General features: G+C 31.4%; 2 protein-coding genes and 1 long non-coding RNA gene across 3 annotated transcripts; all 3 read right to left on the reverse strand.

The window, feature by feature from the left end:
* Positions 1–995: 995 nt before the first annotated feature.
* Positions 996–3,120, reverse strand: LOC114727712 (uncharacterized). Its single transcript, XR_003738612.1, has 2 exons — positions 2,945–3,120; positions 996–1,519 (listed from the first exon to the last, which is right to left on the reverse strand). It is a non-coding gene; the product is annotated as an uncharacterized LOC114727712 (long non-coding RNA).
* An 18,104-nt stretch (positions 3,121–21,224) lies between these two features.
* LOC114727665 (pentatricopeptide repeat-containing protein At1g12620-like) lies at positions 21,225–21,800 on the reverse strand. Its single transcript, XM_028914354.1, has one exon. The coding sequence runs from the start codon at positions 21,798–21,800 to the stop codon at positions 21,225–21,227; it is 576 nt and encodes a 191-aa protein (XP_028770187.1).
* Positions 21,801–21,863: 63 nt separating this feature from the next.
* Positions 21,864–22,886, reverse strand: LOC114727666 (putative pentatricopeptide repeat-containing protein At1g12700, mitochondrial). The gene has a single exon (XM_028914355.1). It carries the CDS (start codon positions 22,884–22,886, stop codon positions 21,864–21,866), a length of 1,023 nt encoding a protein of 340 aa, XP_028770188.1.
* Positions 22,887–23,100: the final 214 nt, after the last annotated feature.

Consider the following 23,100-nt stretch of genomic DNA (forward strand, 5'->3'; position numbering starts at 1 on the left):
TTTTTTTTTAATATTTTCCCCTCAAGGGGCGAAAATCATTTTTACATAGTCATATTTTGTTGGTCCGACATTTTTTATGTGGTTAGTAGTTAGTTTAGGCTACCTTATCTAATCAGGTCAAAAACAGATTGCCTTCTCTAATTAGATAAACTAGATTACTAGAAGATATTTTGTTTTTTGCCATTATACTGGAAGATATCAGTCCTTTACCCTTTTCACAACTAAAATGAAAAAATTCTAAAAATACTTTGTAAATTTATTTTTCATTACTTTTCACGTTGAATTTTAAAAAAATTAAGTCATGAAGTTATTATTTTATTTAAATATTTTTGAATAAATAATTCTTAAAAAATTTAAAATAAATAAAAATGAAGGGGAAAACGAAGGGTGAGAGGGAAAGAAAGAACAGAGAGAAGTGGAAAGGATGTGAGTTGACAGTGCGGGAAATCAGAGTGACGCCTGAAAAAGTAGGTTCATAACAAATTTAATATTTTTATCCCGTTTTAAAAAGTTCATTTGTTTATGGTGATGCTCTTTATCAAAAAGGTAAAAGGTATTTTTGCACTTTTAACTACGAAAATTAATGATTTGATTTTGCTATTTCATTAACACACTCATGTTCATGTAGGCATCACCCCACAAAATTAAACATTTCAACAGAGGGAAATACATATTAATACTGAGGTTCAATATAATTATAGGAATATAATTATAGGAATTCCTCTTCAATGCCCTCATCTCCAATGCTTCCATTCTTTTGATCTCTTTCTTCACCCTAAGCCTAGCCTAGAACAAATGCAGCCAGTGCCTTATCAAGTGAACCAGTTGCACAACTCAAAAGAACCAAGTTGCACAACTTCAAATAACAATGCAAGGCCAAAACCCACGTCCAACACAACAGCACCTATACTCATAAGTTTTATCAGGTAGAATCTTAGAAAAAATCTCCATGGGGTAAAACCAACTAGTAAGCTTCAATCTTGCCATCTTTGTGCTTGTGAAAGAGAGACCTTCAAGCCTCGTATTGATTTCTTTATCATGTAATAGTGCAGGATAAATCATTTAGTTAAGAAAACTAAATACTTTTACAACATTCGCTGATCGTCAACAAAATGGAACATTGCAACAAGGGGAGGGAATATAGCCATGCTCAGCAATTAGTGATAGATGCTGCAGGAGCCTTACTTGGTGCATCTAATGACCTGAAGGGTTTACTCTTCATATGCCCTCCTCCCCAACATATCCATTCTCAGTCTCTTCTTCACCAGAATAAGAAGCATGGACACCAAAAGCAAGCCTAGTAGAAAAGCATCTATTGGAGCATAAAATGTTCTCCCAAATGCTACTTTGCTTTCCACTTACTTGTTTGCTTTTCAAACTGCTCTCCGGGTGAAATAACCGAACCGAAATGGCCATGCCTCCTCACAACTCAAACATCCCATAATAAAGGCTTAGCAAGAGTCACTATACCATCTCCTTCATCCCAGGGCACACAATGCTATAATTCGTCCTTCTGCTTCTGCAAACCCAGCCAAGTAATGTGAAAACAATGTTAGCATTCAAGAACACTAGGACATAATATGAGGGCTGAGAAAGGGGAGGAGAATGAAATTAATGCAGTTACTTTTCATTCCCAATTTGGATTTGCGTATCACAGTCACAGATTCCAAAACGTTGAGTGGAAATATCAACATAAAAGCTGACGAAAAGTTAATAACATACTGATATATTATCCAACACCTTTCTTCTCATTAGGAGCTCTTCCATGGTTTTCGTCGAGGGAAAAATATAAATATGGCAACAACAAAAATTTCAAAAGCATATGCAAGTTGCAGGGTAAAACAAAGAGTGCAGTACTCAAGTACACAGGCATCAGAAATCAAATTAAGGCACAGGTAGGAAATATCACAGAAAGAAAGCAAACGCATGCGTGAAAGGCTGGTTGTGAAGTTTTTTATGCGTTTGAAAAATGCTCATACACCCATGCCTTAAGAAGTTAAGGCATTCTTTTCATTGGAGGAGTCCAACCTAGCAAAATATCATCATGATCATTTTAAACAATCATTATTTTAAATGACAAAATTAAAAAAAAAAAAAACTTCATTTTAGCTGAGATTTAAATAAATTAAAGAAAAGCCAACCCATGAGCAACCACTGTAATATGCCTGAGTCAATGAATCAAATAAATGGTAAGCCATAAGTCATGACATAGGTAGAAAGCTCTTGGAAACGAATAGGCTGAATGCGAAGCCCAAGTCATGACATTAGCTAAAATCGGCTCGAACAAAGTCCGAAGTAGACCTAAAGTGGCTTGTGAACAGTAATATGTATCTCAAGCTGAGAATAAGCCATATTTGAGCCGGCTTGGTGGAAAAGATTCTATATATATATATTGATGATTAAACCAGGCTTAACCGGCCCACTAGCAATTTTTTGGAGCAGTCTAACCGCAGCTCTTGTTTTTCCCATCTTGCATAGGCCATTGACGAGTGTGCCATAGCTAACTGCATTTAACTGAAAACCTTTTGCTATCAGATCATCATGAAAATCCAAGGCCTTCCCGACCTCATTGTTGATACAGAGTCCCTTCATTAGGGGGTAGTCAGAGTAACTGTATTTGCATGACAGCCTATCTTAAGAATCTTGCCTAAGGCAGAGAAAGCAAAAGCAATTTGACCAACATGGCAGTAACAATTAATCAAGATGCCCAGTGTAACCAAATTTGGCGTGAACCCCTTAGATTCTGCTTGTGCGAAAACGGAGATAGCAATAGTATAGTGTTTCATTCTTGCAACAGATCCTAAAATCTTAGTAATTTGGACTATAGAAGGTGGGGGATGTCTATGAAGCAGGCCATGGAAAGAAGAGACAGCCGGAGTTAGGACATATGAAGGAGAAAGACGGAATAAAGATGGAGACAATGCAGCAAACAAAGGAAACTTACCTTGAAGCTCTACAAAAGAACATCTTTAACTTTCAGATCCGTCGATTGATTGAGAGCGGAGATCGACCAGAGGAGACAAGAAAAGTACTCGAAGCCGTCTTTAAAACTCCAAGGCCTTTCGTTTTTATCCTTTTGGCGGCCAAAACCGAAACTTTTTGTTCATCTTCTCTTTTCTCCGGCTTATACGAACCTGCATCTTGCCGTATGGTAATCTGTTATCGGCTGCTATTACTTTATTTAAACAAAACTATCTAAAAAAAGAAAAAAAAAACCGCCGTATAGTCTATAATTAATGTTACCCCTCATTTTTAAACTTTAAAGGCGTGTTTGGTTGGAGGAGAAGAAAAATAAGCATTTTATTTGGTTAAAAATTTTAGAGAGGTTTCTTTTCTCATTTTAGCTCTTTCCTAAATTAGGAGTTTTTGGACCATTATACTGTTATGATTTTTTTGATATTTTATTACTATCCATAAAATATATTATTATAATATTTATTTTAAATAAAAATATATTATCCTAAGTAAAAAATATAAATTATTATAATTAAAAAATATATTATAATAAAAATTAATATAAAAAAATTATAATATTATAAAATTAATTGTTTTTAATAAATACATTTTAAAGCTGAAAAAAAGCATAGCCTAAAGAGAATAAAATTTCAATTTTTTTAGAGTATATAAAATTTGTTAATTTGATTATTTCAAATATATTATTATATTAATTAGAATTTAAAAAAATACTGTACCAATTTTTTAATGCACATATTAACATGATAAGACTGAATTTTTATTAAATTATATGATTTAAATTAAGATGTAAATTGATTTATAAAATATATCAATAAAAAAATAAACTAAAATGTAAAGATAAAATAATAAATTGAATATTACTATCCCTGCCTCCTTCCTTGAACCAAACAAGGGATCATTAAATATCCCTCCCTCATTTCTTTTTTAATCAAACCAAACAATGTGAAGATAAAATCTTCCAACCCTACCCTCCCCTCAAACCAAACAGCTCCTAAAGGTAAACTAGTATAACACTCACGCAATGCGCATGTGATTCCTGAGAAATATAAATAAAGGAAAATTGTTGCTTAACTAAATAACATAGATATACAAGAAAATTCAAGAAAAGTAGTACTATTAAACATAAGTTTTTGTAAAGCAAACCATCAAATAGAAAAATTATAGAAAACTTCTTTAAAAATTATATTAGGAGTTTTGTTGATGGCATTTGCTTAGTCCTCAAGGATCAATATTTGGAAGTCTTCCTTTTTTGGAACTTTAGAACCACAACATATAACTCATCATGCATATGAAATATTTGATTTACATCAACCATTGATTTGTGAGATTTTTACTTTTTTTTTTTAATAAATTGTATTACTCACATATTGACTTGTTATTCATTTTACTTTTATATTCATGTATGAAATAAAAAGATTCTAGGAAACTTCTTTGAAAACCACATTAGAAGTATTGTTGGTGGCATTTCTTTGGTCATTAAAGATCAAAATTTTGAGGCCTTCCTTTTTTCAAAATCTAGAGCGACAACATACAATTGACCATGAGTATGAAATATCTGCTTTATGCTTGCAATTGATTTGTGTGATTTTTACTTTTTTAATAAATTGTATTATTTATATTGACTTGCTATTCATTTTATTTTTATATTAATGTATGAAATCAATGATGAATTTGTTCTCAACCTATCATATATAGCACATATTTCTTATCTTAAGAATTTTAAGAATTTTTTTAATCATCAGTATGCACTTAGAAAATCTAGAAATTATTTTTACTAAGTGAGAAAGTGAACATACATATATGTTTTTTTATGCCTGCTATTGACTCATGCGAATTTCACTTTTTAAAATAGAATTATTTATATATTATCTTGCTCTTGATTTTATTTATTATATTGATGTAAAAAATTAATGAGAATTTATTTGGACCTATCCTATATAACAAAGATGTCTTAAGAAAATTAGAATAAAGGACCTAAAAGGAATAATATTTATTGAGGAGGATCTTGAAGATTCTAAATACTTAGAAGGATCTAAAAACAAAATATAAATATACTAATACTAAATTACCCCTAACCAAACTTCCTTATGCTCCCTCTAACCACATCTCAATTAGTTGACAATTGCTGGCTGACAAAATAGGGGAGCACTCCATTGTCATCAATTTTCATTATTTTTTCTTCAATCCATACATTATAAAAATTGAACAAGATAATTATATGTAATAATGTTCACTTAAATTTGATCACTAAAATTTAATAGTCTGTGTTCTAAATTTTGTATACAGAAAGCTAAATTTTATATACGAATTTAATTTTATTTTTTGTATAACATTAAATTAGGAGCATTGAGATTAAATTTTTTTAAAATTTATGCATGTTAAAATATGTTACGAAGAATAATTTTTATTTTGATCTTGGTTAAAATCATAAAAATAATTTATTATTAATTTTTTGTAAATTTTATAATATCTTTGTCCCTCTGTATATTTTTATCGACATTTTGGCTCATTTACTATATCTTGTTAGTTTTTAGAAATTACTTAATCTGGATCAAGTGAAGTGTATAAAAGATGAAGATGGTAAAGTGCTAGTTACTGATGGTAATACTAAGGACAAATGGGAGACTGGCTTTTACAAGCTGTTTAACAAGGGAAGTGAATGTGCAACTAAGAACTTACAGGACTTGCTAATTAGCGAAGATAATCAGAATTTGGCTTTTTACCACAAGATTCGCATCGGAGAGATTAAGGCAGCTCTCAAGAAAATGGACAATAGTAAAGCCGTTGGGCCTAATGATATTCCTATTGAAGTTTGGAAATGTTTAAGCGAGGAGGGTGAATTGTGGCTAACCAAGCATTTTAATGAAATTTTATGCTCCAAGAATATGCCAGATGAATCGAGAAAAAGCATTTTAGTTCTTGTTTACAAGAATAAAAGAGATATTCAAAACTGTGTAAGCTACAGAAGAATAAAACTTATAAGCCGTATAATAAAGTTGTGGAAAAAAGTAATTGAACATAGGTTAAGGTTGAATACTTCTATTTTGGAGAACTAATTTGGATTTATGCTAGGGAGATTCACAACTGAAGCAATCTATTTACTAAGGGGGTTAATGGAAAGATATAGGAGTAAAAGAAGGGATTTATATATGGTTTTTATTAACTTGGAAAAAGCTTATGATCATGTGCCAAGAGAAGTACTCCCTCCGTTCCTTATTATAAGTGACATTTGATGCTAATGGCATGTTCCTATATATAAGAGACACTTAAAAGTTGTCTCTACTTTTTTGTGTTGATTTCCTATTTTACCCATATTTATTGTCTCCAACTCACACTCTCTCTCCCTCCCACTTCTCTTTCTTTCAATAATTTAATTGTTCTCTCTCATGCTCTCTCTCCTTATTAATGAGGGCATTTTTGAGAAAAAATTATATTTTTTACACATTGATTGTTCTTAACTAATTTTAACTGCTTTTTTGATCAATGTAATTCGGTTATTCGTCTCTTATAATAAGGAACGGAGGGAGTACTTTGGAAGGCTTTGGAAAAGAAAGGTATACGGGGTGCTTATATCAAAGCCATACAAGATATGTTTGAGGAGATAACTACTAGTGTAAGAATGTCTGGAGGTGAGATAAAGAACTTTCCCATTAAGATTGGCCTACATCAGGGATCTTCTTTGAGTCTTTATTTGTTTAATATTGTTCTTGACGTTCTAACCAAGCTTATTCAAGAAAGAATCCCTAAGTGTATGCTTTTCACGGATGACATAGTCCTCATGGTGGAATCAAAAGAAGAGATTAACTCTAGTTTAGTTACGGGGAAGGACTTTAGAGTTGAAAGGTTTTCACTTGAGCAAAAACAAAACAGAATAAATGCATTACAATTTTGGGAGGAGGCAAGACAATGATGATTTGAAGGTGAAGATGGGGGATCAAATGATTCCTCAAGTATCAAAGTTTAAATACCTAGGATTTATTGTACATGAGGATAGTGAAATTGATGAAGACGTTTCTCATAGAATACAAGCTGGCTAGTTAAAATGGAGGAAGGCTACCAAAGTTATTTGCAATAAGAAGGTACCTAAGAAGCTTAAGAAAAAAATTTTATTGGACTGATATAAGACCAACTATGTTGTACAGTAGTGAATGTTGGACAATAAAGGAAAAATAAGAGCACAAAGTGGGGTGGTGGAAATGAGGATGTTGAGATGGACGTGTGGTCATATAAAAAAAGATAAGATTCGAAATAAAAATATCATAGTAAGAGTTGGTGTGGCGCCTATCCAAGAGAAAATAGTTGAGCATCACTTAAAGTGATTTGGACATGTGCAAAGAAAGCCATTGGAGGCCTCAGTGAGGAGGGTAGATCAGACAGTATAGAGTTCCATAAAAAGAGGCAAAGGAAGACCGAGAAAAACACTCAATAAGGTCATTGAACGAGACCTCCTAGCCAACAACATATCTAAGAACTAAGTTGTTGATAAAACACAATGAAGTCGTGTGATTCATGTAACCGACCCCACCTAATGGGATAAAACTTCTTGTTGTTCTTGTAAGATATTTAATAGGATGAACTTTTTCTAAGAAAAAAGAGATGGAGATGAACAATTTGCCCTTACTTCAGTGGTTGAAGAAAACTTTATTTTTGGTTAAAAATTTTGGATGCTTTTTGTCTTTAGCTAGTGATGAATAAAAACAGGGCAAAAGGTATTAATGGTAACTATCAAACATTTTAGGCATGATTAGAAGAAATGTAAGTGATTTAATCAGGGGCAATTTAGCTTTTGTATATGTATATTTTTATTTATGGTCTTTCTAAATATTACAATTTTTAAAATCCTTTACAAGAAATATAATTTTTTCTTGGTCCTTCTCTCTAATTTTTCCATATTTTTTGTTGGGAAAATTCTTTAAATAGATATCTCAATAACTAAAAAAAAATTTTGGGTCATTAAATTTGTTAAAGAACTAACCAGATTACTTACTTAGAGAGGGATTTAAAAATTTTATTAAATAACTTCAGTGCCCTTGTCATTACAAGCAAAAAGAGAAAGCAAAAGGAGGAAAAATTTTCAATCAACAAAACAAAAGCTAACTTCAAAAATTAACAACTCCAAATTATATTTTAACACATTTCACTTAATTATTAACAATAAACGTGCCTTCATAATCATGATCATTTTCACTTTTTACAATCAATACATTAGAATCCACATTTAAAAATTAACTATTTTATATTAGGTTTTAACACTTTTCACTTAGTTATTAACAACAAATGTATTCCTCATAACCATTATCATTATCACCTTTTACAATCAAAATAACAGAATCTATCTTAAAAAATTAACAATTTCATAATAGGTTTTAAGACATTCCCTTTGGCTATTAACAAGGCATGTGACCTTCATACTTATGATCACTATCACTTATGACAATCAGCATAACAGAATTCACCTTCAAAAGTTAACAACTTAAAATCAAGTTTTAACATGTTCCACTTAGTTATTAAGAATGTTAAAGAGTTTTTGCAATTATAGACATACGCTTGGAAAGTCTAGAAATTGTTTTAACCAAGTCGGAAAGAAACTACGCGTTTCGTTGTGATGCTTACTCTATTCTACCCATGTGATTTTCAGTTTTTTTAATAAACTGCGCTATTTATATTTTTTTTTCCTGTTATTGATTTTATGTGTTATATTCATATATGAAATTAATGATGAATTTATTTAGAACATATGACATATAAAAAATATATCTTATTTTAAGAATTTAAGGGGTTATTTTAATTATAGATGTGCACTTAAAAAGTTTAACAATTGTTTTTAATAAGTGAAAAAGTGAACACATATATGTTTTTTAATGCAAGATATTGACTTGTGCGATTTTACCTTTTTAAATAGACTATATTATTTATATATATTTATTTTTGATTCATTTTATTTTTATATTTTTGTGTGAAATCAATGATGAATTTATTTATAACATATCACATATAGAAAATGTTTCTTATTCTTAGAATGTCTAGAGTTGAAGTATGAATATACATTATAAAAGTTTAGAAATTGTGTTCATTAAGTGGGAAAGGAAAAACTTATGCTGTTGTGACGTCTGCTTTTGTACTTATGCGATTTTCACCTTTTTAGATAAACTGCATTATTTATATTTTAACTTATTGTTGGATTTTTTATATTGATGTTTGAAATTAATGATGAATTTATTTAGAACATATCGCATAATTTTTTTCGTTTTAAGAATTTTAAGAATTTTTAATTATTAGTCTGCACTTAAAAGGTTTAAGCATTGTTTTCCACTAAATGAGAAAGTTAACGTACATCCTTTTTTATACTTGTTGTTGACCCATGTTATTTTAAATTTTTTAAGGGTTAATGTGCGTCTATCACCTCGAACTATTTTTCTAGATGCATCCAGTGTCTTAAAGTAATTTAGGATGTGTCCAGCATCTTAAATTAATTAAAATGGTGCATCTATATCCCAGGCTGATAGAAATATTATGTTTGACCTTTAACTCCATGACTTAGCTCAAAGTTGACCCCAAATATCCTACATGGCAAACACATAGACAGCCGATGTGTATCTTTTCCACTGAGTGCTGTTGACACGATGACTTTTGCCTTGTTCAACCCCCTTATTTATGAACCTGCCACTGCTAGTGCAAGCTTTAGCTTTGGAAGCCATGAAAGTAGTGGAGCTATCATTGTTGTATTCTATGAATGAGATGTGTAACGTCCTGAGTTTTATATTGAGTTTTAGTAGCCTTTTAACTTTGATTTTCTGGAATAATTTAGCCTTTAAGCTTGAATCTTGGTGTTTGGTTTGGGATTAAGGTAAGTTGGAGGAGCAAGTGAACAATCCATCTTGGGATTTGTTCACTATGGCGAACCAAGGAGTTCAGGGAGAGTCTCTTCTCGAGAAGGTTTTGTTGCGGCAAAATTAGGAGGGATGTCGTGGCAAAGGTTGTTTAGGTGAGTGAGAGTTCCCTCTCGGGAAACTCTCACCATGGCGAAAGTAGGGAGTTCGCCGTGGCGAAATCGGGTTTTCAAGCGAGTAAATTCCTCTCGGGATTAGTTTGCCATGGTGAAGTTTTGGGTTTGTTGTGGCGAAATGTCCACGTGTATAAATTCGCAAATAAATTCGCAAGAGGGGGTTTGATATGTGAAAATTGAAATTTCTGAAGGTGAGTTGGAGCTCTACTAGGGTTTCGAATTTTTGGCTTGGAGAAAGTGTTTCTAAGTGTTCATTATCTCAAGTAAGTGATTTTAATCTCTAATCTACTCCTTCTCTTGGAATTTTTAAGGATTCTACAGTGAATCCCTAGAGCTTTTTAGGTTTTGTTGGAATTAAGGTTTTTAACTGATTTTTTGAATTTAAATGATTATTATGAGTTAGTCTAGGTGTTTAATCGGTGCAGTTTTTTTAGGCTTGGGGATTTTGAAGTTTTGGAGTTAGGGTTTATGGAAAATAGAGGTTTATGATGGAGCATGATAATAGAGAGGTTGAATTTGAGTTTTGCGATTTGGGCTATAATAATGTGGGTTAAATTGAATGTCTAATCGATTTAGAATGTTGTTAGGACTTGATTTGTTCTCTTTGGGCACTAGGGTGTTGAATTCCTATAGTGGATCTTTGAGGTTTTGAATCCCAATTGATGTTTTGGAAGGGAGTTAAAGTTATAATGGACTCTTCTGACTTTGGAGTGTTGCTATGATGGTTTGGCCCTTTTGAGTTAGGTAGAGATTTGGTTGAGGTTAGGAATTTTGAGTCCCCAAGTGTTGCTTTGGCCACAATATTAGTTTGAAAACTAACACTTAGTGGTTGTGTGCTTGTCTAGACTGATTGTAAGTTTTGTTGGTGCACGGGGCATTATTGGTGGTTTGTTAAATTAAGCGAGAGGTAACTACTTTCCAATTCTTTATATATGCTATCATGGTCTTGTGAGTAGTTTTGTTATTTTCTCATTCCAAGTAACAATTTGTGATCTAAATGTATTTTGTATATCAAAAAGGAAAATTTTTCTTGTGGTGTTTTGTATGATACTGAATGTTTTGGGAAATTTGGAAGTTATGCCACTTGTTAAAGTACTTTTGAAATGTGGACTTACTGTTTAGTAAAATGCTTAGGCATGATTCATGTGTTGGGACATGGTGAGACACATGATTGATACTACCACGTGGTAAGTCCTTCATTGATTCATGATGGTTGGCTCCTTACATCCCCTATCGTGAGAGATATGCCTTTTGACTCCTTACGTCCCCATAGTAAGAGATAGGCCTTTTGGCTCCTTACATCCCCTATAGTGAGGGATGGGTCGTTTCGGCTCTTGAAAATCCCTCAAAGTGAGGGATGTAGTTAATGGGTTGCATCATTGTTCTTGGATGAATTTTTGTGGCTAACGTTTATAGTATTATATGTTAATTGCCCTACTTGACATCTCACGAACACCTATTAGTTTGTACCCTAAATTTGAATCTTGGTTACTAGGACTTTAGTCTTACCCCGTGGTTTAAAATGTTTTCAAATGAAGGTTCTAGGCATGTGCCGCCAGGGAGGGATGTAGAGGCTTGAGCTACGTTAGTAGTAATGCCTCTAGCCTGTATATTATGTATGGTTGAATGTATATTACCACCTTTAGGGTCATTTTGGAATATTTTGTGGTTAGAGTATTATTGTAAACTAGAGAGATATTTGACTCCTATTTTGTTGGCCAGAGGCCGTTATTGACGTTTCATGAAATTCTAGCCTTGTTTATTTGACTACTGGATGGGATTATGTGTGATTCTGTTGTTTACCCGGCCCGAGGCTTGGAGGCCCAATAGAATGAATGAATGGTTTGGTTGCATGCAACAAATTTTTGGGTTTCGGCCCACGGGTTTTGGTTGTTAGTTTCAAAATGTATACTAATTTCTTTTCTACTATGATAGTTTATTGCAATGGTTTTCTTTTTTTACCATAATAGTGGTTAAATGATGAGTTTTATATATTTAATTGAGAAGGAGTTTTACAAGATGCCCTCTTTTGCATATTCTTTGAACTTATGAGTGTCTTTCCAAACAATATAGCCTTTGAATCCAATCTTGGGATCCACTGCCCCTTTACCATACTTAGTAAACGTATCTCCGCCGATGTTGCTTTCATTCCAGTAATTCATGAAATCAGCTATTGCGCCATTAGAGTTCTTGGCATAGGATATGAAGCCATCTATGCTGACATTGGAGCCATTTCTATAGTTAATAAAGCTTTTGGTGGGTTTGTCACCTCCATTGTCATAGTGTCTGAAGTTATTATTTGAGACGTTCATATTGTTTCCATAGTTGTTGAATTTATCAGTCTCGCCATTCCCAGTCTCGGGTGAAGTTAGACTCGATGACGTTGGAATGCGTCTGGTAGCTGTTGAACTTGTTGAGAGCTTTGTTCCCATTCTTGGCATGGCTCATAAAGGTTTGGTCTCCAGAGTTTGACTTGTCAAAATAATTGGAGAATGATTGGGTCCTCACATTAGTGGCATTGGAGCACGAGGTGAATTGGAAGTGTAACTTGTTGACTGAATCAGTGTGCTGCTTGAACTCGTAGGCTCCACCAATGGCTCTGGTTCTGTAGGTGTGGGAGTCCTGCTCCATGTGCTCACTTTATGAGGCTGTAGCTGCAGAAGTTGTCTTTGCGATTAGTGGAGCCTGAGCTATATCTTAGAAAATCGTTCTAACTCAGCGTGAGGAACTGATTCTAGGAGTAGTTTTTGAATGAGTTACCTCCACTAATTTGACCCCGACCCACAATTTTTGAAGTTTTTGGGATCTCAATACATAGCAAAGTTGCCATTTTGATTGTGCTTTCCAAAAGTTCGTGCAGACTCTATAGAACAGAGAAGGTGGGCGAAGGAACAGAACTCATGGAGGTGCGTAGAGAGTGTATTGGTGGCTGTAAGCTGAGCAAAAGTCGCCGTGTCGATGGCACTCCGTGGAGAAGATACACATCAGCTGTCTATGTGTTTGTCATATAGGATATTTGGGGTTAACTTTGAGTTGAGTCATTGAATTAACAGTCAAACATAATATTTCTGTCAGCGTACGATATAAGTGCAGCATTTTAATTAGTTTAGGACACCGGACTCATCAAAAATTACTTTAGAATACTGAATATACCTAAAAAATAGTTTGAGATGTTGGGCGCACCCTAACCCATTTTTTAATACATTGTAGTATTTATATATTGACCTGCTATTAATTTTGTTTTTATGTTTATATACGAAACCAATTATGAATTTTTTCATAACATACCGTATATAGCAAATATTTCTTATGTTAAGAATGTTCGTAGTTTTTGTAATTATGAACACGTGCTTCGAAAGCGTGTGAATGGTTTTCATTAAATAGGGAATGAAACACGTGTCGAGTTGTGATGCCTACTCTTACGCCCATGCTAATGCAATTCTTTGAATAAACTACACTATTTATATTTTTGCTCACTATTAATTTTATTTTTTATATTAGTGTATGAAATTCATGATTAATAGCAAATATTTCTTATCTTGAGAATTTGAAGAGTTCTCTTAATTATGGATCTGATCTTAAAAAGTTTAGAAATATTTTTTGGTAAGTGAGAAAATGAGCATATATATGCTTTTTAATGCCCATTATCTATTTATCTGTGTGATTTTCACGTTTTTTAAATAAATTAAATTATTACATATTGACTTCCCACTGATTTTTTTATGTTGATGTACGAATTTAATGAGAACATATCACATATAAAAAATATTACTTATTTTATGAATTTGAGGATTTTTTTAATTATAGGTGAGAACTTAAAAAGTTTAGGAGTTGTTTTTACTAAATGAGAGTAAACTTATATATGGTTTTTAATGTATGCACTTAAAAGATTTATGAATTGTTTTTATTAAGTGAGAAAGTAAACATATGTGTCTTTTTTTTAGGCCTACTGTTGATCAATGTTATTTTAATTCTTTTAAATAAACTATATTTGTTCCCATGCTATTCATTATGTTTTTATATTTACATAAAAAATTAATCATGAATTTATTCAGAAAATATCATAGATAACAAATATTTTTTATGTTAATAATGTTCATAGGTTTTGTAATTATGGACATGAGCTTAGAAAGTCTAGGAATTGTTTTCACCAAGTGGGAAAGAAAGCACATGTCTAATTGTGATGCATACTCTTAAACTCATGCGATTTTCAACTTTTTTAAGAATTGAACTATTTATATTTTTGCTTGTTATTGATATGACTTTTTTTTATATTAATGTTTGAATTTAAATAAATATCACGTCAAATATAGTAAATATTTCTTATTTTAATATTTTTTTAATTATGGACCTAAACTATAAAAGTTTCGAAATATTTTTTGCTAAGTGAGAAAATCTACATATATCTGCTTTTTAATGCCTGCTTTTGATTAGTGCAATTTTTAGTTTTTAAAATAAATTAAATTATTTGCGTATTGACTTCCTGTAGATTTTTTTTTACATTGATATATGAATTTAATGAGAATATATCATGTATAGAAATTGTTTTTACTAAGTGAGAAATTGAACACCTATATGTTTTTAATGTATGCTATTGACCCGTTTGATTTTCACCATTTTTTTATAAATTGTAATATTTATATATTGATTTGCTATTCATTTTATTTTTATAATGAAGTCAACGAAAAATTTATTAAGAATATATCATATACAGAAGATATTTATTATTTCTAGAATGGTTCAATTTTTGCAAGTATAGATCTGCGCTATAAAAGTTTAGGAATTGTGTTCAATAAGTGGGAAAGGGAATACAAGTCCCATTGTAATGCCTGATCGTAGATCTGCGCGATTTTCACCTTTTTAAATAAATTGCATTATTTATTTTGATTGGCTACTGGATTTTTTTATATTGATGTCTAAAATTAATAAATTTATTTTTTGGGAAAATCTTAATTAAATCTAGCCGAAATATCTAAATTCAAATTTAGGCCTACACTTTTAATAAATTTCTAATAAGGTCATGAGACTTAATTGAGGATTATTAATTGTTGTTACAAGCTTTTTGAATTATGAGTTGGCACTTATTTAGAAATTATTTTTACTAAGTGAGAAAGTAAACATATATATGCTTTTTAATGCCTGTTATTGACCCATGCAATTTTCACTTTTTTACTAATTGTATTATTTATATATTGATTTGCTATTTGTTTTATTCTTATATTTATTTATCAAATCAATGATGAATTTATTCAGAACATATTATATATAGAAAATATTTCGTATTTTAAAATGTTGAAAGTTTTTTTATATATGGATCTGCTTTTTAAAAGTCTAGGAATTGTGTTCACTAAGCGAAAAAAGAAAACGTGTTGTATGTTTTGGCTTGCTGTTAGATTTATTATTTATATTGATGTTTACAATTAATAAATTTATTTAGAACATATCATATGTATAGTAAATATTTTTTATTTTACGAATTTTAAGAGTTTTTAAATTATCAGTCTGCACTTAAAAGTTCTACGAATTATTTTTACTAAGTGAGAAAGTGAACACACGCAGCTTATGCCTTTTATTGACTTGCGTTATTTTAAATTTTTAATAAATTATACTGTTTATATTTATTTTGTTTTTTATATTTATATGCGAAATTAATGATGAATTTATTTAGAACAGAGCATATATAGCAAGTGTTTCTTAATTTGAAAAGGTTTAGAGCTTTTTAAGCACCAATGTGGACTGTAAAATTTTAGGAATTATGTGCACTAAGTGGGAAAAAGAACACAGGTCCTGTTGTGATGCATAATCTTAGACCTATATGATTTTCACATTTTTTAAACAGATTGTCTTATTTATATCTTGACTTGCTGGATTTATTTTTTATATGGATTTTTAAAATTAATGAATTTATTTAGAACATATCATACATAGCTAATTTTACCAAGTAAGAAAGTGCACATACATCCATTTTTTATGGCTTTTTGGCTAAAGTTAACTCGTGCTATTTTTTTAATAAATTGTATTATTTGTATTATATAACAAATATTTCTTACGTTAAGAATGTTTGTAGTTTTTGTAACATAGGGACATGCGCTTCGAAAGTTTAGGAATTATTTTCACTGGATGGGAAAGGAAATATATGCGTCATTATGACGCCTGCTTTTAGACCTGTATAATTTTCAGTTTTTTCAATAAATTGTACTATTTATATTTATATTTGCTTTTAAGTATTTTAATAAAGCATGTAAGCAAAAACCCGATAAACGCGAATATTTAACAACACAGAAGTTTTTTTTTTTGGTGACAGAGAAAAACACAGAATTTTTTAAAGAAACATAAACAATCATTAATTTTAATGGGTTTGAAAAAAAAACAATAGATGGTTTACTGGAGATAAATCATATACTTTCAAAAAATGCGGGCTAGCCGTACGGACACGGGTCAGCTAGCAAGCCCGCCTCAATATTCTTTTCTTAAATAAAAATATTATTATTAGTATAGGTTGAATTTAATTTGAAATGTTAAAATTAGGCTTCGAATCTTAAATTTGAGTAGTGAGTTATAATAAAATAAAGTGAAGATTAATTTATAATTTAAGAAGATATTTTTAAAAACTAATATATTTTTTATAAATAATTAATTTAACTAGTTTTCTTATTCAAAGTAATTTAGTTTTCTTATCCAAATTAATTAAGTAGATATTTTATGTATAAATGTATAAGTATTACATGTTTATTTAATTTATAAGGCTTTTATAGTGACGCAACAAATAAATGAAAAATAAAAGATGGACGATGATCTTCGTATAACTACACGCAAAATCACAAATATATAAAGTGTTTAATTACTTATGCAATGATATGAAAGAAGCAATGTTTAATTATTCATGTGGAATTTGAGGATTAAAATATTTTAACTATAGTAGGAATTATATGAAAATTTAAAAAAGAAACAAAAAAAAAAAGCAGGCCAGCCCGCGAGAAAGTAAGCTCAAAATGGTGCAAGCTGGAACAGCCCGCACCTTGGCGGGCTGACATATTGCCAAACCGCAGGTTGGGCCCACGTTACCAGCTCTAGACACTAGCATAAACTACAAAGTTACTTGGCCATATCCACAAATAATTATCTGTCAATCATTTGGTATTTGGTACTGAGTGGATGCTCTGTATGTATTATCTGGGATGAAAGATCAATAGTGTAATATCAAGAATCTTGTACTTTGAGAAGATGACATTTATGAGTTTGAAAGCTACAGTAACCTTCTTCAGCAACAATAAAAATTAGTGCTCTCATATAAAGCACCAAAAAGGAGGGGAAACATTTGTAGATAGAGGAGACAAATGCCTTAACATTTAATTAAAAGGCATGCAAATATAAAATGGCTAATACTACCTCCAGTTCTTGATACAAGAGCTAGTTTGATTTTTAATTTGGTTTTAAATATAAGACCTCAACCTATTTTGTCTCTTATATTTATTTATTTATTTATTCTTAAAGTAGTACTTGTAATATCAATAGCATAATATCAGGAATCTTGTACTTTGAGAAGAGGACATTTATGAGTTTGAAAGCTACAGTAACCTTCTCCAGGAACAATGGAAATCATTGCTCTTATATAAACACCAAAAAAGTGGGAAAACATTTGTAGATAGAGGAGATAAATGCGTAAACATTTAATTAAAAGGCATACAAATATAGAATGGCTAATCTACTTCCAGTTCTTGATATAAAAAGCTAGTTTGATTTATAATTTAGTCCTAAATATAAAGTCTTAATCCTTTTTGTCTTTTATATTTATTTATTATTAAGGTAGTCCTTGTAGTATCAGTAGCCTAATATCAAGAATCTTATACTCTGAGAAGAGGACATTATGAGTTTGAAAGCTACATTAACCTTCTCCGGCAACAATAGAAATCACTACTCTCATATAAAGCACCAAAAAAGAGGGGAAAACATTTGTAGATAGAGGAGACAAATGCCTAAACATTTAATTAAAAGGCATGCAAATATATTATGGCTAATACTATCTCCAGTTCGTGATATAAGAACTAGTTTGATTTTTAATTTGGTCTTAAATATAAAACCTCAATTCATTTTGTCTCTTATATTTATTTATTTTTTTCTTATGATAGTCCTTGTAGTATTAGTAACGTAACATCAAGAATCTTGTATTTTGAGAAGAGGACATTTATGAGTTTGAAAGCTGCAGTAACCTTCTCCAGCAGCAATAGAAATCATTGCTCTCATATAAAGCACCAAAAGGGAAGAAAAACATTTGTAGATAGGGGAGACAAATGTCTAAACATTTAATTAAGAGGCATGCAAATATAGAATGACTAATACTACCTCCAGTTCATGATATAAGAGTTAGTTTAATTTTTAATTTGGTCCTAAATATAAGAGCTCAATTCATTTTGTTTTTTATATTTATTTATTTATTTTTAAGATAGCCTTTCTAGTAATTACACATGTTAAAAATCTCATTAAATGTACATATAACTAGTAAGGGTATCTTAGAAAAGACAATATTTATTTATTACAAATAACTAACTTAACAAAAAAAATTTTATCTATTCAAATTATTATTACAAATAACCAGCTTATTAAACTTTTTTAATATGTTTAAATTACTCAACCACCTATATTAAAGACAGAAGATATTACGTCAAAGTCGAAATGTCTAGCTTTCAAAGGCGCATCATAGGCTTAACAAAGTGAAATACGTGTCACATAATATTTCTTAGCACGTCGTAGGCAAAGGAAAACCTCTCTGTTTTTACAGGTTGAGAATAATATAGCGACCACAAATCTATAACATGTATGGCATCCCATGCTCTTCTAATAAGTTAACTAGTTGTGTCCATTAGATAACTAATGAAGCACCTCTTTGTCCATAGCCTAACGCTCAATTTTTGATTGGAACAACAAAATTAAAATAAAATCGATGCTGGAAAGCACAACAATTTTTGTAGAAGTCTAAATTGAAGAAATTGAAATTTGTGATTAATTTCATCCCCAACTACATGCTTTTATGATGCACTTTTAACCACACCATATGGTTTTAAATAATTACATTATGTTTAAACTTAAAATCTTTCCCTTTGCCAGAAAAAATTAAAATCTATCTATTACGCCGTAATACACGATCACTGTTGCACCATCTAGCATGGGTTCGTGACTAACATAGCTATCCCCAGTAATCCAACCACAATAAGTAGTAACCTGTGGTCAAAGTATAAAGGCCTTAAATCAATTCAAGGTTAGTATTTGCATTTTTTGAATTTTGTAGTAACTTTTAATATTATCTTATTTAATAATTTTCTGAAAAATCATGGCAAAAATTAAGCATTTAAGTTAAAAAAACATGAGATCACAATAAAGTAATGTGACTTTGAACAATTATTCCAAATCTTAAATATATCCGCATAAATTTTAAAATAATAAAACATTTTAAAGCTGACATATTTAAATTTAAATTATGATAGTAACTAATCTTAAATATATAAAATAAATCGATAAAAACTGGATTTTTTTTTTCAATCAAGAATTTTTTTTATTTATATTCATAATGACAATGATCAATTATAGCTGACAAAAAATTTATTTACGAAGTTATTTTATACATCTTTAACTAGAGATTATTAATATTGAAATATTTCTGCCTAAAAATTATTTATTAAAAACCAAAGATCGCATCACACTAAATTACCTATATTTACATGCTATTTATCATCAGCGGAGTAAAAAGCAGCAACAATCCCTGCCATCATTTTAACTGAAAAGTATTGCAATTTTTCAACATTTTCACAGGCATCTTTCACCATAACATCCAACATTTTCATTCTCCATATCTCCTTCACCATAACAAACTGAATTTTGCAAATATCAATTCAAGAGATCTATTAAAAATTTGAAATTAACATAGCACCACAGGGCGTATCAAAAGACCTAGCTAACAAACATCACGGTCACAGCCAAACATCCAAATTTATGGGCTTACAATTATTCACAAGAGATACACCAAAGAAAACAAAGTACCTAAGAAGCTGATTGTGGAACTTTCAGAAAAGCTGCAATTGAGCTATGCTTAGTTCCCAGCACAGGATGATGGACTTCCGACCTTTCATGTAGTGGTCCAGCTCAGACATTCTTATGTTCATTAATTTCCTTTTATTTCATGGAATTGATAGTTATTGGTTCAAGAGCAAAAATAAATACTTTGTCCAAGCCTAAATGAAGGAGAGAGTTGTGCAATTTCTTTTGATCCTAAATATGAGATTTTAATATACTTAAACTCAAAAACTTATGATTTTTTCTAAATTATCCATATTGATTGCATATATTAATGAGAATTTTCATCAATAAGGATGGTTTCGAATGTATATTGTTAACGACAATATTTTGAGAAAACCAACAAACACTTCTTACAAATAACAACCAATTCTCTTCATGCTTGTAAATTAATTATCCAGCTTCTACATTTAAAACCATGAGGAATAATCCAAAACTGTGCATTACTTGTAATGTTTTTTGTTTTACTTTCCGCTAATGTGTTCTTTTAAACTTAAAAATACCCCTAATGGCCAGTATCAACCCAGTGCATGTAAGTAGCTTCAAGAAATATAATACTCCTCCAGTCCTAAATATAAGAATCATTTTATAATGTAATTTACACTACAAAATGGGTCTTATATTTAAAACCGGAGGGAGTAATATTTCATATATCTTTTAGAAATGTGACGTGTGTCATAGCCCATATCAGTCAAATACATGTTCGTCCATGTCTTCTTCAATAGTGACAAATTGGTAACAGACACAATAAGGTTCAACATCTTAAGTCAGGAGCAGCGATATTATGAATCACCAAAGTTCAAGATCAAGCTCATGGTGCTGCACAGCTACAGAGGTTCAAATAACACAGCCAAAACCAACCCACGACTAATATACTAGCACATTTCCTCAATTAGTATACATATGCTTAAGAGTTAATAAATCTAATTAAATAATTAAATAAACTATAAAAAAGAAAAAACAAAGTTATGATACGCCACAAGAAAATATTGTAACAACAAGAAGTGAAAATACATCAGACATATGATGCAAACAGAACATGGGCAATTGCAGTCAGCTGTTATAAACTCCACAAAGTTTAATTGCAAGAAACAAATCTGTTGAATATTACAGCAAATTTCATCACAAAAGTGAGTATCAACAGTCAAATAATTCTGAAGCGAAGTATCTGACCTTAACCTCTTGTGAAAATCTCATCTAGTAGATCCTTTGCCTTATCATTGTCACCTCTTTCCAAAAGAGGTCTAATAATTATATCAAAGGTTACAGCATTAGGTGAGCATCCATTCTCCTTCATTGTAGAAGCCAAGGTCTTAACCTCATCAAACAAGCCCTCTTTACAGAGTCCATTCATCATTGCAGTATATGCTCGGACATCCAAAGGATAGCCATTGACCAAAAGATATTGAAAAATCTGTCGCGCATCATTTAATCTACCAGCGTTGCACAAAGCATTAATGAGTACAGTATATGCGCATGTATCAGGCTGAATTTCATGATCAACAATTCGCTGAAATAATGTAATAGCCTGATCAAGATGACCACTTTTGCACAATCCATCTAACAAGATACTATAAAATATTATATTTGGGGACTGACCTCTATCATACATCTCATAAATAATATCCTGCACATAGGACATTTTACCGGATTTGCACAAACCATCAACAAGAGAGCTATAGGTGACAATATTGGGAGTCAAATTTTTGCTCTTCATCTCTATAAAGAGATCCATGGCTTCATCCACCATCTTGATTTTACAGAGTCCATTAATTAAAATACTATAACTAATAACATTAGGAGCCAAACCACTCTAGACCATCTTGTTGAATAGATTTCTTGACTCACTAACATTATTAATCAAACAGTAACCATCCATTAAAGTGCTGTAAGTAACTACATTAGGTCTTATACCACACTTCATCATCAAGCCAACAACAGCTTCAGCTTTGGTAACACTTCCTTCTTTGCAAAATGCATCAACGAGTATAGTAAAAGTATGAACATTAGGGTTGATGCCTTCATGACTCATTTGATTAAACAACTTTGCAGCTTCTGACCATTTACCCATGACACAAAAACCACGAATAAGAGAGCTGTAGGTCACAATATCAGGAGACATACCATGATCAATCATTTCATGAAATAAATCACAGGCCTCAGTTATAAGTCTTTCTTTGGACAAGCCAACAATAATTGTATTATAAATCATAAGATTAGGCTTAACCGGCCCTCTCGCCATTTTTTGCAGCAATTTAAGAGCAGATCTTGTTTTCTCCATCTTGCATAGTCCATTAACAAGTGTGCCATAACTTACTACATTTAACTGAAACCCTTTTGCTATCAGATCATCATGAAAATCCAAGGCTTTCCCAACCTCATTATTGATACAGAGGCCCTTCATTACTGTAGTCAGAGTAACCGTATCTGGCCGACAGCCTATCTTAAGAATCTTGCCTAAGGCAGAGAAAGCAAAAGTCATCTGACCCACATGGCAGTAACAGTTAATCAAGATGCTCAGTGTAACCAAATCTGGCGTGAATCCCTTAGCTTGTGCTTGTTTGAAAAGGGAGATAACAGTTGGATGATGTTTCAACTTTGCAAGAGATCCTAAGATCTTATTAAGTTGAACTATAGAGGGTGGGGGGCGCACATAAAGCAAGCGATTGAAAGAGGAAAGAGCCTCTTCGATACACTGAGGATTTGTCGAGTTGGAATGGAACCGGAAGGGGAGAATTAGGGCATACGAAGGAGAAAGAAGGAACAAAGATAGAGACGACGCAGAGAACAAATCAAATTTGGGGAAGACATACCTTGAGGCTCCGCAAAAGATCATCTTTACCTTTCAGGTGCTTCAGTAGATTGACAGATGAGATGGAACGGGACGTACAACAACTCTGACGAATAACTCCTGCCAAAGTTCCGAAGCCTCTCTGTTTTAATGATAGCCGCCCATTCAGCCATTTCTTACTCCAAAAGCATGTTTCAAAATTTTACAGTTTCGATGGAGTTTCATTTCATATAAAAAAAAATAATTATCAATTAAAATG

Source organism: Neltuma alba, unplaced genomic scaffold, assembly GCF_004799145.2.
Source record: "Neltuma alba isolate B1F8T4 unplaced genomic scaffold, ASM479914v2 tig00012505_pilon, whole genome shotgun sequence".
In the NCBI taxonomy this organism is placed as follows: domain Eukaryota; kingdom Viridiplantae; phylum Streptophyta; class Magnoliopsida; order Fabales; family Fabaceae; genus Neltuma; species Neltuma alba.